This window comes from Desmodus rotundus, chromosome 9, assembly GCF_022682495.2.
Source record: "Desmodus rotundus isolate HL8 chromosome 9, HLdesRot8A.1, whole genome shotgun sequence".
NCBI lineage: Eukaryota > Metazoa > Chordata > Mammalia > Chiroptera > Phyllostomidae > Desmodus > Desmodus rotundus.
The window spans coordinates 52,798,138-52,819,616 of NC_071395.1; the positions used below are offsets into that span (position 1 = coordinate 52,798,138).

The 21,479-nt window shown below is 48.4% G+C and overlaps 1 protein-coding gene across 1 annotated transcript; it reads right to left on the minus strand.

The window, feature by feature from the left end:
• Nucleotides 1–1,971: 1,971 nt before the first annotated feature.
• Nucleotides 1,972–6,071, minus strand: NKX3-1 (NK3 homeobox 1). The gene is made up of 2 exons (XM_045195889.2): nucleotides 5,734–6,071; nucleotides 1,972–4,613 (listed from the first exon to the last, which is right to left on the minus strand). Exons 1-2 carry the CDS (start codon nucleotides 6,017–6,019, stop codon nucleotides 4,195–4,197), a joined length of 705 nt encoding a protein of 234 aa, XP_045051824.2. The 5' UTR covers nucleotides 6,020–6,071; the 3' UTR covers nucleotides 1,972–4,194.
• Between the last annotated feature and the right edge of the window lie 15,408 nt (nucleotides 6,072–21,479).

Consider the following 21,479-nt stretch of genomic DNA (forward strand, 5'->3'; position numbering starts at 1 on the left):
GGTCCCCGGTTGGGAGGCCTGTGAGAGGCAACCAATTGATGTTCCTCTCACACATCAATGTTTCTATCCCTCTCTTTCTCCCTCTCTTCCCCTTTCTCTAAAAAGTAATAAATTGCCCTGGCTGGTGTGGCTTAGTGGATTGAGTACTGGCCTGCAAACCAAAGGGTCGCCAGCTCAATTCCCAGTCAGGGCACAGGCCTGGGTTGCGGGTCAGGTCTTCTGTAGGAGATGCGCAAGAGGCAACCACACAGTGATGTTTCTCTCCCTCTCTCCCTCACTTCCCCTATCTCTAAAAAAATAAATAAATAAAATCTTTAAAAAAATAAGTAACCATCTGCATGCAACCCTCCAACACAGGGCACTCAAGCCAAATGACTCTCTTGTCACGACCTCTGTTCCCTCTAAAGTCAGCTTTAAGGTCAATGGGATTAACCTTACCCTAGAATAATGACTTGCTTTGTATTTGGGGTGGGGAGAGCTTTTTTCAGGTGTAAATCTTTGACATTTCTTTCCCTTCTGACAGTGATGGCCTTCCTAAGGAGACCTGGGGAGGGCCCATGGGACCACCAGTGACAAAGCTGCAGTGACTCTAGAAATCTGCACCTGAAGTGGCCTGGGAGACAGACTGCAAAGGGATTCTGAAAACCCACGAAGGTGGCAGGCTGAGAAGGCTGCTGGGAGAGACCACGTGGGATCAACAGACGCTGAGGGAAAGTTGGAAGAGGGTCAAGGAAGAGCAGGCAGAGAACTTGCTTCAGAGAGGAGTGATTTCTGTTTAATTTCCTGGATTAGTTACTTTTAATGGTTTTAAAAAAATCCACATTGTTAATTTACTGCTGAGCCTTTGTAATATGAGAGCTCCGGGCCTTGCAGGGAGGGACGATGCCTGCAGCTTGTGCAGAGTTAGGTCCCATGATGTGAGCTGCTGCGGGAGGCCCCACCTGTGTGTACAATGTGCTTAAAGGATTAGAGCCAACTTGGAAATCATGACAGGTTTTACCTCGAGTAAGTACCTTATTCTTTAAGCTTCTATTTCCTTGAAGGAGGGGGCCAGAAATCCATCAATTCTCTCGGGGAGTAGGCGCAGGAGACACCCTGCTGGTGGGATTTGGGGATGGTGGAAGTGCAGGCAGAGGACGGGTGTGCTGTTTACATATTTTATGTGAAATGTATTTTCAGTACTTGTGATTTTGACGCAGAGGTGTTGCTGAACGAAGGTGGCATTTCAGGGAGATGCAGGTGTGGGGGTGCTGGGGGCAGTTGTAGTGTGAGGGGCTGGGCGGAGATAAAAGGGGCATTCTCAAAGAAGTATTATTACGGTCTGCGTGTTCCTGTCAGGGTCTTCAGAAAGGTAAGTGAACACCCCATGGTCTCTCTTTAAACAAAAGATATTCTTGGCCTGGAGCAGGTGATTATTACACTGAAGACAGACAGTTCTGTCCCCTCCACAGGATTTACCGGAAGCAGAGGCCAGTGCATTTACAAAAGAACGGCCATTGTCTGCTTCAGCTGAGCTACTGCTGTTGGTGATTTGTTCTCCACAGATCTGTCAGGCAGGAGGAGGGTGGGAGAACATGGTAACAAGAAATATGTAAGCTCAGTAACATATGGTTTTTAAGAAAGAAAACCACACAGAGATATGTCTAATACAGACACAGTCCTTTATTTTAAAAACACGCATGTTGCAAAAAGTACATGGAAAAAATAAAGTTTGGTCGGGGTAGTTTATTAAACTTCAAGTCACAGGCCTTGATATGCTATAGATTGAAGCAGAGTTTGTTACACAGGTAGAGAACCCCAACTAACTTATTAAACAGGATAGAAAACAGGCTGGGGGTGGCGCGGTCTGGGGTGCTTTCCAGCTCTCCCTCGGACACCGGCACACCACCTCTTCCAATGTCGTTCTGCCAGTTCAGACGGATGAGTGACTAGTTCCAATGGGGGAAAGGCAAGATGGATACACAAACCAAGTAATTTTAAACAAAAACTTTTATTTTTTTTTGCAACACAATACATAGCACAGTAAAATGTTTAATACTTGCAGAATTGCAGGTTGTAAGAATTAAATTTAGAAGGTGGGGAGAGAATGGGTACTGAGCAGAGAATAAGCACTGAACACTGTCTCACTGGACACGTGAACAGAAGAAAGAGATTTGGGCTGTGCTGCCTTCTGCACTCCTGAGAACTGTCAGCAGCATGGGGCATTTTACAGTATTGCAACGTGGAGCCCGAATGATAGAGAGTGGGGTGAAATGGATCAGCTTTCCATCAACTTTGGTGGTTTTGCCACCAACAGTAAATTGGCCCTTTTAATAGGAGGAGATTGAACGGTTTCTCACTAAAGAGAATTAAGTGGTGGGATGAAGAAATTTCCAGGCCTCAGTGCACCTCATTCATAGCCGGCTTTCCTCATTCTGCTGTCTCCCTCTCCCAGATCACCTGAGACAACAGGGTGAAAACAGAACAGTGGACACATGTCTCCTTTGCTCTCTTCTCCTTCTCTCTGAAGTCACAAGGTGTCTCATTTTGAGGACCCATTTTTTCTAATAGGCATTAAACTCAGTTCCCAAAGCATTTGCACAGATTTTGTTTGTTTTTTTAATGGAAGTCACAATAATGTTGTGTTTCGAAAACTGTTTCTTTTTTCTTAGCTTCTTCCTACAAAGTGTTCTGGCCCCGTTGGCTTGATCAAGGGCCAGGCTCTCTAATGCCCAGGCTGCCTTTTCTTCCCCACCTGTCCCTGAGCCCTCAATTTCCACCGAACAGCTCAACGGCACCGGTACTGACCCTGCGTTCGCACTGTTTCCCCTTGTGTGTGAAAGCCACTCCTCCTACCTCCTCTGCCTGCAGGGATCCCAAAGAATTGTCAGACTTTGAACTGTAACAACAGCCACCAGAAAGTCCTATAAAAGCAGCAGTGACCTTCTGGAGCTGTCAAATCTTTAAATAGGACTTGGGATTTAATGCTGTGTATTTTTAAAAGAAAAAAAGTAAGAATTGTTAGATACGAAAAAATGCATGTCTTTTGGCCAATTCAGAATCTGGCCTCCCCCCCGCCCTTTTTTAACCCAGGAAAGATAAAGTTTGGGGGGAAAAATAGACCAGATCTCAGGCTAAATAAGGAAGACATATGTTAGGTGCAGCCAGATTAAAAGTCTGGACTGAAAAGAAGCCATTCATTCTGTGGGTGATTGCTGTGGAAAAGGAACAAAAATATAAGGCAGGCGGGTAGAGAACTGTGTGATCTGTCACGATGTAGTATGCATTGTATGGCCTGAGAACTCCAGGGGCCTTTTCATTCTAAATTCTCAGGCCCAGGGCAAAAGACCCAGAAGAGGTTTTTTGTTTGTTTGTTTGAAAATACCTTTTGCTAATAAAATTGTAGTGTCCCCAGCAGCAGTGTGGAGACTTCTCCTTTGGCTTCTGTCTTGGACATATGGAGACTCATCTGGCCTAAGCCCACTTCTCACAGTAGTGTTCTGTTTATACCGCTTGTCTTAAAAAAAAAAAACCCACAGTGAGTACTTCTTGGTCTACTTGGGCCATACTGCAGATACTTGAGTTGGCATACTCTTGAAAAAGGAATAAGAAGCAGCTTATATTTTCACGTCCTTCTACCCATCTCCTTAGCCCAAGCCAAAGTGCGCTGAGGGTGACCGGTTTCTCAGCGATATCCTCTACTTCCCTCTCCCACAGGGACAAAGACAAACTTTGGTCATATTCCAAAGCCAACGAGGCTTTTGAACTTAAGTCTAATTCACTAGGTGACATCCTTATCTTGGCTGTCTTTTCTCAGGTTTGATCTTTCGGAGTCATTGTTTGGTTATGTCAGAGAACGAAATTACAGGAACGACATCCTCAGAAGTGCTGTGGACCGCTCGTACAAAATCATAGTCAAGTGCTGGAAACCACTTGACCTTACCCTTCTCCACTTCAAACAGGTCTCTAAAAGCAAAAACGACTTACGTCACATGTTGGGGAACTGTTTGGATACTAAATTATTCACTGGTCCAGATCTTCCCCTGGCCTACCAGTGAAGACTCTGGAATTTCCATGCAAACCTCCAGCAATTTTGGTCTGCATGTCTCTTGCTCCCCAACCCTACCTGGCCCTGGCCTCTCGGGCCTTGTGGAAAGACCGCCTGGGAAAGGCAGTTTCGGATCACACATGGGTGGCTGTTGTCTGAGCTGGCAGCTACCAGAAAGCTGGGTGCCAGCTTCCCCAGCAGTACAGGTAGGGGTAGTGAGGATAACTGTGGTACAAGGAGAGGAACGGGCCCCGGGAGAAGCCCTCCTCTTTCAGCGCTGGCAAGGAGGCATGCTTCTCCAGGCTGCCCAGGTCTGAGGTGAGCTGCTTTCGCTTGGTCTTATAGCGTCTGTTCTGGAACCATATTTTCACCTGGGTCTCGGTAAGCTTGAGGTTCTTGGCCAAGTGAGCCCTTTCAGGGGCTGACAGGTACTTCTGGTGGCTGAACTTCCTCTCTAACTCGACGACCTGAGTGTGGGAGAAGGCGGCGCGGGAGCGCTTCTGCGGCTGCTTGGGAGCTTGGGGCAAGCTCGGGGAGGTGGCTGAAGTGTTTTCACAGTCCAACAGGTAAGTCTCCAAGTGCCTATCTGGAAACAAGAGGGGGAAGAAGGGGCGGGAAGGAAAAAGTTACATGTTAGCGGGGAACAGGACAGAATTCAGTCCGCCCTTATCTCTTCAGTGAGTGAACAAACAGCGCACTGTCATCTTGGATACATCTCACTTTTTTCGCATGACTAAGCAGCTCTCCGAAGTGGGGAGTGAGTGCATAATTGTACTATGTGTTAGTTTTCTAATAGCCATCAAGAACCCAAAGTAACAGGCAGTTAGCGGAGGAACTTCCTGCTATGTCGTTTAGTAGTATGAAGCAGGGGCTCTGGGTATGTGTACTGAGGAGGGGTGGAAGAAAGGAGGCAGGGAAGACACCAAGAAATAAAGTGCCCCGTGAAGAACCCAAGGGCGTTTGGTGTGAACATCCGGGCGGCAAGAGCGGGCTTGTGTGACAGGAGAGGCTGTGAGGGCTACCCAAGCACCTTCTCTGGCTTTGATCCGCCGCCCCCCCCCCCCCCACACCAAACCAACTTTTTTCCTAAACGAGCCGTTAGGATGCCTCATACGGAAAGATGGGAAAGGAAATAAATGTCTACTTTAAATGTCCCAACGGTGTTATATGTCCTGAAGACCAGCGGGAACTCCCAACTTTGTTGTTTTACTGCTCCTGTGATTGGGAACCAAAGGGGGTCTTTGCCGGGCAAATCCTAACGTATTCACGTAAGAGATTATCAATTAGTTGTTATACATCAGTTATTGTAGCTGCGAAGAGGTAAGGTGGGGCTGGCACCGATCAAAAGTCGCGGGGTGGCTGGGTGCCAGAGCCGGGGTTCCACCGACTCTGGGGATAGTGTCGCTGCGTGCCCTCTGGGTTTTGAGCCCGAGAAGCTAGTAGCCGACGGAGCACGGAGCACCAGACGGGCGAGTCTACAGCCTGCGCCACCTGGGCACTGGGGCTCAGGGTTAACATCAGAGGCGCGTCCGTGGCGGGAGGCAGTGCGGTCCCTCCGCCTGTCCCCGCGGGCCCCTCATCCCTGCAGCCAGAGCTCCGGGAGGTGCGACTTGGGCCCGCCCTCACGCCCGCGCAGCCTGCAGGAGGTTCGACCTCTTCGGGACCCAACCCGGGCCAGCCCGGCCTCCCAGGCCTCGCGGGTTTACCTGGCTCCGTCTCCGCCGGTGACTCGGCCTCCCGGGGCGCCGCGCCGAGCTGAGGGCTCGGATCATCCTCCAGAGCTCCAGCGTCCTCTCTTCTCCCCTGCGGCTCCGACTCTGGGTGTCGCCCCGTGGCCCGCTGGTGCGGGGGCCGGGGCTGCGGACTGCCCGTGGGGCTGCCGCGCCGCTCGCTGCTGTCTCGCAGGATGTCCTGGATGAGGAAAGAGGTGAGCGGCTTGGCCTGGGTGACCGCCCCCGCCTGCCCGAGCCGCGGCTCCGGAGCCCTGAGCATCCTGATGGTTCGGCTGCACCCAGGACGCAGACCAGCTGCTGTGCCTGCGGCCGCCGCCCCACTTTCACTTTCCGCCGCCCGCGCGCGCTTATAGCCCTGGGGGCGCGCGCCGCGCCGACTTCCCATTGGCCGCGGAGACCTCGATCGCGCCGCCGATTGGCCGCCCAGTGCTCCAGGTGAGGGGGCGGAAAAGGGGAGGCCTTCGCACAGTCGGGGATCCCTCTGCACTAGGAGGTTCCTTCCCAAATTCCTTCTCTTCCCAGGCTGGCCTCCTCCGCTATTACGTCGTTGTCCCAGGCTGACAGCGAAAACCAAAGCAGGTCTCCTCTGCCTCAACCCACAGCAGAATGTTTAGACTCTTCTGGGGACAAATACTCCACTTAGTTCTTATGCAATAGATTGTTAAAGCATCTTCACTCACAAAAGATAGGTGGGGCACCTACCACCATTTCGGTTTACAGGTGGGAATTCTGGGCCCCGTGACAAGGGGAAGTTGGTAGCAAAGCTGAATCTACTAAGGTTCTCGAAGAGGAGTGACAACGAAGTGCAGTTCCTGACCCCAGGCTGGACTCTGTAATGGACATTATTGGGGCCACTGATAAAAAGTGCAATAGCAATGATGGGTTAAAGTATTGCATCAATGTTAAATTTACTGAAGTTGATATCACTACTGTCACTGTATAAACGAATATTCTTAGAAAATAAACACTAAAGTATGCAGGGACTAGTCCCACGATGTATTTAACTTACCCTCAGATGGTTCAGAAACAATGATACCCATGCATCCATCTCACATGATAAAGCGAATGGGTTAAAATATTAACAGTTGGTGAATATGGTATGCAGGTGATCTTTTGAACTATTTTTGCTTATACAACTTTTCTGTAGTCCTGGGCTAAGAAAACTTCCACTGGACTGTAAACTTTTTAGAAGGATAGTTAGGTTGTGCGGGGAGGCTAGACAGGAAGTAGGTTATTGTGGATAAAGCAGCTTGTGCAATGGGATGGTCTTTGGTAAAGATGATTTTCTTTTCTCGTTTTTTCATTTCAAAAAATGTTAAACATTTTCTTTTGAAATAGTTATATATTCACAGAAATGTGCAAAATTAGTACCCTCAGCTTACCCCAATAATGACATTATATAACTGCACTACAATATAATACCAGGAAATTGACATCAGTACATTAAATGGCTAGTGATGTTGAGTATCTTTTCATGTGTTGCTTTGCCATCCATGTCGACTTAATGGTGAAATATCTGCTCAACTCTTTGCCCAGGTTATAATTAATTTTTTTTGGATTTTTGCTGTTGAGTTTTAATAGTTCTTTGTATATTCTATGTGTAAACCTTTGTTGAATATGTGGTATGTAAATATTTTTTCCTAGTCTGTATCTTGTCTTTTTAAAAAAAATCTTTTAACAGGATATTTCACAATACAAAAGTTTAAAATTTTGGTAAAGTCCAATTTGTATATTTTTTATTTTACAGATTTTGCTCTTGGTGTCTTGTCCAAGAAACTCTTGCTTATCTGTAGGTACTGAAGATGCTCTCCTGTGTCATCGTCTAAAAGTTTTATATTTTACCTTCAAATCCATGACTTATTTCAAATTAATATTTGCATATGGTGTGCGGTTTATGTTGAGGTGACCTCTTTTTATTTTTAAGATTTCGAGCTAGGTGGCATTTCAGACCAGTGGGGGAAATGTGAGTTATTTAATAATTAGTACTGCCATTTGAAAAAAATAAAGTTCTATTCTTGTCACAAAATAAATCCCAGATGGCCCCAAATTTAAAACATAAACAGGCACACGGAAAAAAGAGTTTAATCACACTCATGATTAGAGAAATGCAGATGGAAGCCATACTGAGATACCCTTTTCCCACCTATCAGATTGGCAGGGGCCCAAAAGATGGGTAATACCAGTGCTGGTGGTTGGTGGAGGAATGGGCGTTCGTTCCCACACCAATTTGAAGGGAGAGTAAATCAGCTTCTTATTTTGAAAGATGGCAAAATCTGCCCAAATTAAAACCGAGCGTATTCTTTGACACAAATATTCCATGCTTAGGGATTTACCTTAGAAACAGATAGACACACATTGTATTGACTTGTGAAAATATCCTCAATTTGGTCAGAGACTGATTTGAGTTGCAAAAAGAAAAGTTACAGAATGAACCTATTGTGTAAAAAAACAGTTCCAAGTTATCGGTATAATATATTACATTTGAGCATTTTAACATATAGAATATATCTGGAAGGATTTCTAAACCTCAGTGGAGCAGTTGCTGCTGTTCAGTGAGATGGAAATAGCAGATTGGAAGTAGGACAGGAAAAAGGCAGGACAAGGGGCATTTCCTTGTACTAGTTTATATTAAAAAAACAAAACATTTAGATCTGGAACTGAGCTTGGGCTCCCCTCTCCCACCGCCACTTCTGCAGATCTCAAATGTGCCTTCAGAATGCGGATGCGCCCACAGGACTTGCCTTCACACGTCTTTCCTTTTGTGCTGTGTATTTGGCTGTTTCTGTGGATGGGTCTTCTTCTTCCTTAGACTGTGGGCTCTCTGAGCAGGATTGTATCGTCCTCATATTTATATCATCCCTAATACCTGGCATAGTTTTTGGCACCTGGAAGGTGCTCAATAAATGTCTGCTGGCTGGCTGTCCAGCTTCAGGTACCATGAGGCATCTCACTGGCTGGCAGTATTATTTATTCATAAGGGAGCACAGGATCAAGGCCGACCCCAGAATAAGGTCTGTGTTCTTCTCTATGCTGTGTCTTCCCTATGCCATGCAGCTTCGACTGGGAGAAATGACCAAGGGCAATCAAGAAGACACAGAAGGGGCTGTGGGGGGACCTCTTTAGATGGAATAGAATTCCAGAGAAGAATATTGCTCCTCCCCCCATGGCTATCCCCTCCCCAATCCCTGTAATTTGTGATTGTGCTCTGCCAAAAAGCAAGTTGCAGATGAAATTAAAGTTGCTAATCAACTGACCTTGAGATGAGAAGGTCATTCTGGATTATCCAGGTGGGGCTGATATAATCAGCACATCCTTGCATGTCAAAGAGGCAGCAGAGAGTTGAATCAGGGGAGATGAAACACTGAGGTGAGGTTAGGGTGATGGGAGGTCGGAGAGACACACCGGCCTTTGCTGGCATTAGAAGTGGCAGGGGGATCAGGGTGGGAGTTGAGGGATGCTGTGGCCTCTAGAAGCTGGAAGAGGCAAGAAATGGATTCTCCTCTAGAGCCTCTAGAAGGAATGCAGCTTTGTTGGCACCTTGACTTTAGCCACTGTTTTGGACTCTGGCCCCTAGAAACTCATACAGGGCATTTATAAAAGGTGCAGAAATGAGAGAAGGACTCCCAGCTCTGCCCTGACATGAACTTTGGTCTCTTTAAAAAATATATATTTTGACCCATAATCTCATCCCTTCATTAAGCTTCTTGTTTGTATATTTTCTTCCAGTAGGATAAGTGTAATTTTGTATCCTGTTTTCCTTTCAACTTCATATTATATTATCAGCATGTATATGAGCATATTACCCCATTACATTTTTTTAGAAGATTTTATTTATTTATTTTTAGAGAGGGGGGAGGGAGAGAGAAAGAGAGGGAGAGAAACATTGATGTGTGAGAGATACATCGACCAGTTTCTTCTTGCATGCCCCCAACTGGGCGGGTCCAGGCAAGTGCCCTCACAGGAAATTGAACTGGTTACCTTTTGATTTGCAGGCCGTCGTCACTCAATCCTCTGAGCCACACCAGCCAGGGCTCCATTACATATTTTAAAAGCCACCTAGATCCAAAGACATTTAGAACTACAAGGGACTTTGGGATCATCTAATAAAATTTCTTGTTTTTCTGGCAAAGAACCTGAGATTTACAGAGACTACAGAACCATAACTAGAAATGAAGTCCCATAAACTTGTAGCCGAAACATGTCCCTGGTGCCACCTACCCACCCGCCCTGCCTCCAGTGCCACCCTCCAGTGTGGGAAGTGGGGGTGCATTTATAGAATGTCCTATACAAGCACGTTCCAAAATATACCTGGGGTTTGTTTTAAGCAGTCATGGTAACACGTGCAGACACAGCAATGACTGTCGTGAAGGAAGATGTGTTTATACTCACGGGTTTCTAGAAACAGGTGTCATAACACACTATGTGGGGTCACACGGGGCAGCCCCAGGGCGGGGAGGAGAAAGGGGGAGGAGTGAGCACTGGCACAGGCCTCACTGTGGCTTTTGTGGGGAGGAATGGGCCAGGATACGCAGGCTGCAGTTGGAGAGTTTGGATGTCAGCAGGCTCTGGGCTCTGGGGTGCTCTCTAGTTATCTGGTACCTGGCCCTGGGTGATCTGGGGCAGCAGGCTATTGGCCGGGTGGGTGAGAGCTAGAGAAAGGAGAGGGGTGGGAGTGTGGATTCAGGACTCATTGGTTTGCATAGCAAAGGCTTGCTTTTAGCCACGTTGTTTGCTATTTCTAGGGATCAGCTGAGTCTGGCAGGCCCCAAGACATCCAGGTATCGTAAAATACAGAAAATAAAAAACACGACTCATACAAAATGCTCATGGAGCTACATCATTTTCACAGCACACATATTTCTTTTAAGATATACAGGCCTTGAAACAACTTCAAGGCCTGCTGGGGGTTGCCACACCAGGTTTGGGCTTTACATAAATGCGTTGGGACGTGCGTCTTCCAGGAAAGTGCTTGGCGTCAGCTTTGCTAATTCAGAAAGACCAAAAGAAAAGTAGAGAAAAAAGAGGAGTTGACCACCACCACCACCATCACTATAGAAAGGGCTATAAGCCTTCGGCCAACAAGGTTTACAAAACTGCCGAGAAGGTAGCAGCCCCAGTTAAGGACGTCCAGATGCAGGCAGGAGAGGTTGAGGGATAACCCCCGGGTCTAACTCAGTTGGTGGCCCAGCTGCTCAGGCACACGCCCAGGTGTATGGAGTTAGCTCTCTAGAGGCTCCCTGCTCATGGGGCAGACAAAGGAGCTGGTTGGGGTGTGGCCTTCTTTCTTTTCCCCTTGAGACCTCCCCAGGCCTGGGCCCCCTGTTCCAATTCCCAGTCCTAATGGATGTGGATGGGCTTCTGTGAGAGTGGACACCCTGATTTGCTCAGGAGGAGACTCCTATCAACCTCACTCTAAAACAGGCCACCTTGGCACAGTGCCAGCCCCCCCCGACACGGCTTCCTGGGTGGGAGTGTGGGATGGGAGAAAATCATCCTCAGCTCTCAGAAGTTCAGTGATGTTGGAGTCCATACTTGTCCCTTCGTTACCTTTCCAGGCTGGCCTGGGTCATTCAAATTCGAGGTCCCTATCTCATTAGAAAGGGTTTGTTTGTTCCCTATCCTCATGTCCTCTCCTGCAGTAAAACTGAAGACTGTTTAGCCCATGTGGAGAAAGGAATTTTTGGAAACGGCTTCATGGAGTTCAGGGTGTCTTAAAACCCCAGAACAGCCAAGGGAAAGGTTTGCTGCTTTTTTTTTTTTGGAAGGAGACAAGTGGCTAATAGAGTAGTGGGACTTTGGGCAAGTTACTTAACCTTTCTGAGCCTGCCTCAGTTTTCTCATGCAAAATGGATGCAGTACCACAGAAGAAGAAGGGGTAATTATGTGACATGATGGCAGTGTGAGCTAACGCTTTGGGAGATCATTTTTCAATATATAAGTATGTCAAACCAACACCTTTTGTACCCTGAACTGACCCACCAAGAAGGGGGAGAGAAAACTGACAAACGAATGTACCCTTGGGGCTGGCTCAGTGTAGGTGCTAGTCTGCACTGTGACCCACTGGGGATCATTTTTTTACAGATGAGGAGACAGAAGCCCAGAGCCTGAAGGTACCAGGCCCAGGTTCTCACCTCTGACCCAGGCTGTCCTGGTTCCAGAGCTGGCCACCTGCTCACCGGGTACACAACTGGGGTGCAGAAGACACCTCGGGCCGTCCCGTCACCTCTTACAGGTGCCTTACTCAGCCTGCCCTGCCTCCTTGCTTCTCTTTCCTCTCCCGCGGGAGCATGATAGGCTGAGCCTGTGAAAAGAGGGACAATCAAACCATCCTCCACAGACTCAGCCTGGATCACAGGCACCTGCCCTGGAGTAGCTCAAAGTACTGGCTCCCCACCAACATCACTCAGTGCCCTACATTTTCCCAGGTGGCATTTGGGTTAAGATTATTGCCTTGTGTTAGTGTGACAATGCTCTGTGTGTTTGGTGACACACTAAGTTACCTTCAGGTACCAATAGCATGAACTAGGCAGACTTTTGATTTCCAGCTGGTGGTTGGCAGAGTGCAGAGCCACAGGGTATGACAGACGTGACATGAGAGAGGAGGGTGAGGTCCCCCCCACCCCCCGCAGAGTCCAGGAAAACTAGTCTGGGGGTGGTGGGGTGGGGACAGCAGCCTGGGTGGCTAGGACCGTGATCCTCAGGCTCAGAGGTGCAGACAAATTACCCAGGGACCTTGTTAAAATGCAGGTTCTGCCTCAGTAGGCCTGGATGGGCCCTGAAGAGCCTGCCTCCCAACAAATCCCAGGTGCCACCACTGCTGCTGGTCCGAGGACCCCCAGCCCCTTCTGAGCGGTGAGGAGCTGAGGGCTCTGAGCAGAGGCCTGAAGGAGGGATGGAGGCTACTACAGACCCAGGCGATAGACTCCATTTTTTCTTTGAGGGATTCCAGACTTGTATGTGCCTCTACCTGCCACCCCTCCTTTTTTTAAAGATTTTATTTATTTAATTTTAGAGAGAGGGGAAGGGAGGAGAGTAATGTTGGTGTGAGAGAGAAACATCGTCATATGTAGCCTGGCCGGGGACTGAACCCGAAACCCAGGCATGTGCCCTAACCCTGACTTGAAATCAAACTGGTGACCTTTCGCTTTGTGGGTTGACACCCAAGCCACTGAGGCACACTAGTCAGGGTGTGTGCCTGTGCCCTTTATTTCACTCTGAAATCATTCATGTATCAAGCCCTATACCTGCCGAAAGTCCTCTCTCCCTCTATCCTGACACCTTTCAGAAGGTCTGTTCCATCCGACCTGCGGACCAAAAGGTTGCCAGTTCTATTCCCCTTCAGGGCACATGCCTGGGTTGTGGCCCAGGTCCTCGATGTTTCTCTCCCTCCCTTTCTCCTTCCTTTCCCCTCTCTAAAAATAAATAAATAAAATCTTTCTTTAAAAAAAAAAAAAAAGAAAAGGAACAGGTCTGTTCCTCTAAACTCCGTAGCTGTTTATGCCAGTTCTCCCTGCAGGCCTTCCTATGTAGCCAAGGGGGTGAGGGTTTGGGAAACTGGACCAGCAGATACCAGCTCACCCTCATTATGCCCCTCTTGTGTGCTTGTCAGCCAAGAAGAGCCATCAGGGAAGACTTGGGTGATAGGAACAACGTGAGAGTATTTTGTGTCAGTGACCCTGGTCACCTCCCCGTGGCCCCTGCACAGTCGCGTGTCTCTGGAGAGCTGAGGCTGTGGGGCTGCACCCACAGGGATTTCCCTGCCCACTAACTGGGTGGCCACGGTCGTCTGCGCCTGGCCTGCTCAACAGCTTAACAGAGGCCACCGGGGAGACACACTGGGGGTTGTTTGTCTAGAGAAGGAGGCTCTGACCTTCCCACATCCCTCGGCTGCCAGGCAATTTGAGACCTATTCTTTCCCGCTCCCTCCAGATCTCAGCGTTCCCCACAGAACTGAGTGGGCTGCCGTAAATGGTGCCCCAAAATGATAGCCCCCAGGGCGGCTGATCATCTGAGAAAGGGTAGAGTTTCTGGGGAAGAGTGGGTGCCCGTCTGTGTGGGTGAGCTGCTGGGGGCTCAGCCTCTTTGTGGCTCTGCAGAGTCCAGTGACCCCCGTGACAGACAGGGCTTGGGGACCCAGAGAAACTGTCTCACAAGGAAAACTGTCCCCTTGCCAGTGTTCTGTTTCTGTCACATGTCAATGGACAGGTTCAGGCCTTTTAAAAAACCTTTTCACAGAACAGCCTCCTTTCGGAACCAGCAGGGAACTGAGTGGCAGGTAGAAACACTCACGAGCCCGACAAGCATGATGTGGCTTCTGGCCCGGAGACCTGGGACAGGGCAGTTGTTTCTTCCACAACTAATGCGCGCAGACCTTTCCTGAAAATTATTTGGGACGACACAGCCACAGACCACGGGGAAAGGAATGAGCCCCTGGTCCAGGGGTCCTATTTGGCCTGAGGCAAGTCCTTCCCCTGTGGGGGGTGAGGCAGGCAAGGCTTGCTGGTGTTTTCACAGTCCTGGCCTGGAAAGACAGGGCCAGCCGCCCAGGCAGGGGGAAGGAAGTGCAGATCCTGCCGGACCACCCCGCAAGGCCCTGAGTTCTGAAATGCTTTGAGCATCAGCAAGGCCTTTCATCCTGTTCACGTATTTACCCAGATCCATCCCCCGATGGGGCTCTGCAGGGAGGGGAGAGGGGAGAGGGGAGCGTAATCTGGAAAGCATGGGGACAGGCCTGCCGGAGAGAGGGAAGTGGCCAGAACCAGGATGTGCTATGGCGTTGCCACGTAAAATTCAGTGTTGGATGTTACGAGACCTTAACCAATGTTTTAGAAGTGGGGAAACTGAGGTTCAGAGAATCTAAATGACCCATCTAAGGCAACACCTTTGTGACTAAGTCAGAACTTTAACCCATGTCTCTCAATTTGTAGGGTGGTTTTATTTCTATCTCCTAAAACATGTGATTTTTTAATAAAATGTTTTAAACAGTCTAAAAGTGCAGAGGTAATTGCTATAATTTACTTAAAAAAATAAATGTATTTAAAAAAAAATGTTGCAGGCACAGCCGAAGCCCTCATTGTGAGCATGTTGTTTCTGTGACATGACCATGGGCATGTTCAGGCCTTTGAAAAACCAGCAGGGAGCTGAGTGGCGGGTAGAAAAACTGACAGGTCTGATTGAGCATGACACGGCTTCTTCCCTGGAGACTGGGACAGCTGACCCCTACAGGAGGAGGCTGGGGAGGGCGGGGGTGAGGGTGGCAGGGGGAGTTGAGCCTGACCAGGTGGTCTAACAGCAGGGCTGGGGGTGGGCCCTGGCCTCTCACACCGAGCTCTGTTCCAGGCCCCTGACACCAGGTCTACCAAGCACAAGGGGGACCCTGCACATTTCTGATGACCATCTCCCTCACACAGGGACAGAGCCATCTGGTGCCACCTGAGTCATGAGCAGGAGAGAAAGTGTGGAAAGGGTGGCTGAGGATGGGGACTCCAAGAACAGAAAGGAGGCCTGGTGAGATAACTGGTCTTTTCTTTTTTCTTTTTTTAAATATCTTTTATTGATTATGCTATTACAATTGTCCCATATTTTCTTCCCTTTATCCCCCTCTGTACCCATTCCCTCCAGCATTCCCTACCCTTAGTTCATGTCCATGGGTTGTACATGTAAGTTCTTTGGCTTCCCCATTTCCTATACTACTCTTAACCTCCCTCTGTCTATTTTGTACCTACCAATTATGCTTCTTATTCCCTGTACCTTTCCCCCCATTCTCTCCCCTCCGGCTCCCCACTGATAATCCTCCACGTGATCTCCATTTCTGTGATTCTGTTCCTGTCCTAGTTGTTTGCTTAGTTTGTTTTTGTTTTTGTTTTTTTAGGTTCAGTTGTTGGTAGTTGTGAGTTTGTTGTCATTTTACTGTTCATGGTTTTGACCTTCTTTTTCTTAGATAAGTCCCTTTAACTTTTCATGTAATAAGGGATGGTGATGAATCCTTTAACTTGACCTTATCTGGGAAGCACTTTATCTTCCCTTCCATTCTAAATGATAGCTTTGCTGGTTAGAGTAATCTTGGATGTAGGTCCTTGCCTTTCATGACTTGGAGTACTTCTTGCCAGCCCTTTCTTGCCTGCAAGGTTTCTTTTGAGAAATCAGCTGATAGTCTTATGGGAACTCCTTTGTAGGTAACTGTTTCCTTTTCTCTTGCTGCTTTTAAGATTCCCTCCTTATCTTTAATCTTGGGTAATGTAATTATGATGTGCCTTGGTGTGTTCCTCCTTGGATCCAACTTCTTTGGGACTCTCTGAGCTTCCTGGACTTGCATGTCTATTTCCTTTGCCAGATTGGGGAAGTTCTCCTTCATTATTTGTTCAAATAAGTTTTGAATTCCTTGTTCTTCTTCTTCTCCTTCTGGCACCCCTATGATTCAGATGTTGGCATGTTTAAAGTTGTCCCAGAGGTTCCTAAGCCTCTTCTCATTTTTTTGAATTCTTGTTTCTTCATTCTGTTCCGTTTGAATGTTTATTTCTTCCTTTTGTTCCAAATTGTTGATTTGAGTCCCGGTTTTCTTCCCTTTACTGTTGCTTCCCTGTATATCTTTCTTTATTTCACCTTCACTTCTTCCTTTATTTTGTGACCATATTCAATCATTTCTGTGAGCACCCTGATTACCAGTGTTTTGAACTCTTCATCAGACAGATTGTCTATCTCCTCATTGCTTAGTTCTTCTTCTGGAGTTTTGATCTGTCCTTTCATTTGGGCCATATTTCTTTGTCTTCACACTTGTTATGTTGTAAGGGGCAGAGCCTTAGATATTTGCCAGGGTGGGGCAACCCATGTTGCTGCATTGATGTGCTGTATGTTGGGGAGGGGTCAGAGAGGGAACAATGCTGCTTGCTCAGCTCTCAGACCATTTTTAATCACTTTCCCTGCTTCCCGCAAGCAGATTGTGCCCCTTCAGGTGCTTCCCTGGTGCTGATTTCCAGGTGGGTAGGTTTGTGTATGTTCTAGGATCGTGTGGGCCCCTCCAATGGACTCTTCTGTGAGACTGGGAGTTTCTCCCGTCACCACATCCCCCACAGATTTTTACAGCTAGAGGTTTTGAGGTTTTAGTTTTTCCGGCTGGAACCCTGGGTTGGGCAGTCTGTCTCATTCCCCAGTTATTCCTTCCAGCTTATCCGCATGCAAACGGATCCCTAGTGTGCCAGCTGCTGCCTTGCTCTGTGTTCTCTGTGCCCAGATTGCCTGTCTCCTCCCCTCCTACTGGTCTGGATGAATGTTTCTTCTTTAACTCCTTGGTTGTCAGACTTCTGTACAGTTTGATTTTCTGGCAGTTCTGGTTGTTTTTTGTTTTTAAATTGGTTGTTATCCTTCTTTTGGTTGTGTGAGGAGCCAAAGTGTATCTACCTACGCCTCCATCTTGGCTGGAAGTCTCAAGATACCTGGTCTTGATGGACAGACTTAGTGACCCCATCCAGTGAAGGCTCAGTGCCTGGGGGGAAGCTGGTGCATTTAACACCCAGCCCTCTCAGCGTGACCTAGCATTTCATGGGGACTCCATGATACAGGTCTGTCTAAACCAGTGAATGTCAGCAACACAGAGTAACTTGACACCAAAACCACGGTCACTGACACCAAACACCTAAAATGCATTGTTTATAGTACTTTTCTTATAGTAACTCAGTCCTCGTAAGAACTTTATAACTAGATACAACTGTACCCCACTTTACAGAAAAAGAAGCTGAGGCACAGATTGCCTAACTTTGCTGCAACCACTCAGCTAAAAGTGACAAAACCAAGATGCACACCAAGTGGGCTGGCCCAGATTCGGATTGTTCAACAGGTAGGTGATGCTGCTTTTTGCCTGTGTCACTTCTGCCAGGGTCCCCACAGAGGAGACAACACCACATCCTCAAGGCATGAGCAGAAATTGTCCCTGGAGTCAGCATGTGACGTACATTGGGAGGAGAAGTATGTTTAGGGGGTGACAGAACATGCAGTCTGCCTGCCTGCACAGAACTCTGAGTCCAACTGGGAAATAAAGTGCACGCTAAAAGGCAGCCTCCCTCTCTCACGTGTCTCTGGGCTTCCCCATGAGAGGGCAGGAACGTAGATCACGTAGCATAAGCATGCATTCATGTGTGCTTGAATGCACACATGTGTGGGATACAAAATGCGGAGAAATGCTCTTCACTCTCTTGGGGAACAGTTATCTTGGGAGGAGTCTGGAGGGACTGGGGTGGGGCTTTTGTTGTATCTGCACGTCTCTATATCTTTAGGGAAATATCTTCAGCAGACAATAAATAATCACAACAAATAAACGTTTCTTAACCTTGTTAATCCCTGGGGATGTCCAAGTACAAGACCTGGTCCTGGCTCATGAGGAGTTTATACCCTCGTTGAGGAGACAGGCATCTCCAGGAAAAGGCAATTAACCTTGCAGAGGGTCATGAGCCGTAGATGTCAAATCGCAGCGGACAACAAGTGCTGTAGAAATTTCTGCCTGTAAAATTAGAAGAGTGGACTGGATTACACTATTATTGTTATGTTAATATAATGCATAATTATACATTAGTGTGTTAGCAGCAGGGCCCTTTGCAGATGAGATTTTACGAGGACAGCAAATACATGATGGGTGAACACAGATCTGCAGTTGCTGAGCAGAGGAAAGGATGGCGATTTCCATCTCCCTGGGTGGAGCTAGAGACCCTGCCCCTGCACACACACTCAACATTTATTTATTTACCCCAGTGTTATTTCGTGTTTCAGAACCTGGTTTGTAAATCACTAGATAAGGGATCTCTTCAACTCACTTTCAAACACTGATTAATTCAGGATGGAAGGCTTCATGGAGGAGGCAGGCCTTCTGAGGGGCCCTTCCCTCTCCAGGAAGAGGAAGGGAAGCAGCCTTGACAGCCACATTGAGAGTTTATACACAGCAGGCCACCTGGAGGCTCTGGAGGGTTTGGAGCAGAGAGAAGTAATATGGTCAAATTTGTGTTTAGAAAACAGCGCTGGTAGAAATGATGACAGACTGCACACAGGGGATCAGGAGGCTAGTTCTGAGGTCATGCAGGGCTGCCAGAGTGAGGCAAGAGGAGGAGTGTCTGTACAGCAGATGGTGCAAAGGAAAAGCTGGCAGGGGGCTACAGCGTGGGCTTTGGGCTCCAAGAGGCCAAGTTTAAATCCCAGTTCTGCCACTTTCAAGGTGCCTGGCCTAAGTTACCTCCTCTGATAAGAGGCAGCAACAACAGCTGATCACTGGGAAGAAATGTCCTGTGAATTGAATGGGTCTGTAAATGTGAAGTATCAGTGTCAAAACCGAGGAGAGCTGCGGCCAATATTGTCCCTGATGCTCCAGTGGGTCATGTCACTTTCCCCACCAGGACAGAGCAAGGAGGCTGCAGGCCAGGCGTCTGGCCAGTGCACCCTTGCCACATTTTGTAAACACTTCCACTGCTGACCTTGAAGCTGCGAGATGCTGGAGGAGCAAGAGGGAATGTGTGTGAAGTCAACTTCTGCTTGGATAGCATTATTAGATGAATTCTGGATTTACTACTTCCGGATACACGGTGGTCCCACAGGCTGGGACTCCATGCCTTCACTGTTGGGGCTGAGCTGCTGGGAGGTGCTGAAGGGAAAGAGAAGCAGGCATCCCAGGAGCAGAGCTGCCTGTGAATGGCTTGGAGCCCAAGGGAGTCCTGGGGTGTATTCTCCCTGCCTACCACTTGTACACAGAAGGGTAGGCAGGTCAAAACAAGGCTAGGGCAGTCGGCAGAGGACAGCTGCTGGCTTAGAGGCCTGTGTGGATGGCATCAGGGTGTCGCCAGCTGCCCCAGGGACAGTGTGCATGCTGAAACCCATAGTTATGTCCTGCTGTTCGTGCACATCAGTCTCTGACAATTTTCATCTTCCTGGGTGGAGCCAGGTAACTTCTTCTCTTATGCCCCTCTGTGTTGCCAGTTGCTAACTGCTTGCAGCCTGGGAGCAAGCCTACAGGTGCGCCCGAGCTTGGCGCTGCTCTGTGGGTTGGGAGGAAAGTTACTCTATCAGGCAGGAGGTGCAGAAACCCGAGAGTGGCAGTGCCTCATTTCTTCACCTCTAGGTTAAGAGATGCTACTGTTAAAGGGCCAGATTTGATGGGATTGCATCAGAGAACGGCCAAAGTCCCACAGTCCACAGGGACACAAATCAGAGAGACAATTTCTACCTCTCCAAGACAGGCCACACAACATGAAGGTGGCACTAGTGGTGGGCCTTCTGCTGAAGGGCTGTCTCAGATGCCCCTGTTTTCCATTTGTTGCCTCAGAGATGATAACATGACCCCCAGAGACAGAAGGAGGATCAGTCTGGGTCACTTAAGTTTATGGCATGTTGGACACATCGAGGCACCCTTCTCACAGAGCGGCTGAGGCTGAGAGAGTACAAACACTGTCCCAGAAGTCCTGCTCTTCTCAGAACCTCCTGAGACATGCATGTGAGGCTTCCCAGCATGGGAATCCCACAGGGGCAGGATAACCCTCAAGGAGGAGGTATTTGACAGCCGAGGTTGACTCTTCCAAAGAACATTCCTCCTTGCCATCTCACGTGGTACTCACTATACCTACCAGGAGGAGGAGCTGACATCCAACTGGTCTCTCCTCTTTGGTTCTGAAGTGGGAAGCACCTGATTCTGGGTGGCTGTGGATGTGGCTTCAGCCAGCCCGAGACAGTGAGACGGTGACACTGACTGTGCAGGGAGGAGTGCAGCTGAGAGGCGGTGGAGGGATGCAGGGTGAGCCCCAGTTTCACTCAGCTTCACCTCAGCTTTTCTGCCATGCAGCTGCTACGTGGGCCTTGAAGATTTTTGCTGATGCTGGGGTGAATTGGCTTCCTGTCACTCACACTCCAGAGAGTCACAGTTAAGCAGTGCTTTAACTAACCCCATTTTACCCAAGGGGAAGGTGAAGCCAGGAGAGAGGAAGCAACTCGCCTTCCATTGCGGAGCTGATTGGTGGCAGGACTAACCCAGAGCCCAGCAGATTTGGCAGTGTCAGTTCTCAAAGCAGTCCTCAACTCAGGACCCATTCAGAACCTCTGCTCTTCATCCAGAACAGTTCCATGTTAAGGAACCAATCAGCTTAGATCCCTTTTCCTTCAGGGTGTTTGAGCAAGAGCCAGGACAGCAGGTGTAAGGGAGGGCCAGGTGGCAGCTAATTCGCTAGCCATGTTGCTTTACCAGCCCTCCAGAGTTGGTCTTCTACACCCAGTTAAAGTTTAGACACACAAGTTCAAACCAGGATGGAGGATTTGTAAACAGGGTCAGTGGGCTTCTATCTAGACCCTGACTTACAAGCTGTGTGACCTTGGGTAGGGCCCTCATTTTCCCTCATTTCTTCAGCTGTGTGAAAATAAACCTCTCACATATGGCAATAAATGAGACAGCATTCATGCAGGCCATGGTGTGCTGGAAAGCACCCCTTGCATCTTGTGGCCGCCAGCATCACCAGTGTCACCATTCATATTTGTCATACAGAAACCATGGCCAACCTCCCTGGTGTCTAGGGAGGTCTTAATCGACCGATTCACTGTCTCCCTCTGTCTATGTCCAGTTGTCAGTATCCAAACTGGAAGACAAAGGACCTGACCTGAAAAAGAACTCTGAAATATTGCTCAAAGCCTAAAGCAAGAGCTGTGGGTGGAGTCCCAAGGAATTTGGGGAATTCTCCTTTTCCCCATTGTGGGAAACT

Bases quoted from the DNA above. Each gene is read 5' to 3' on its own strand.
- NKX3-1 (XM_045195889.2), bottom strand. From the start codon at position 6,019: ATGCTCAGGGCTCCGGAGCCGCGGCTCGGGCAGGCGGGGGCGGTCACC. The intron at 4,614-5,733 runs GTAAACCCGCGA...TCTTGTTTCCAG, and splicing joins ACCGGCGGAGACGGAGCCAG to ATAGGCACTTGGAGACTTAC.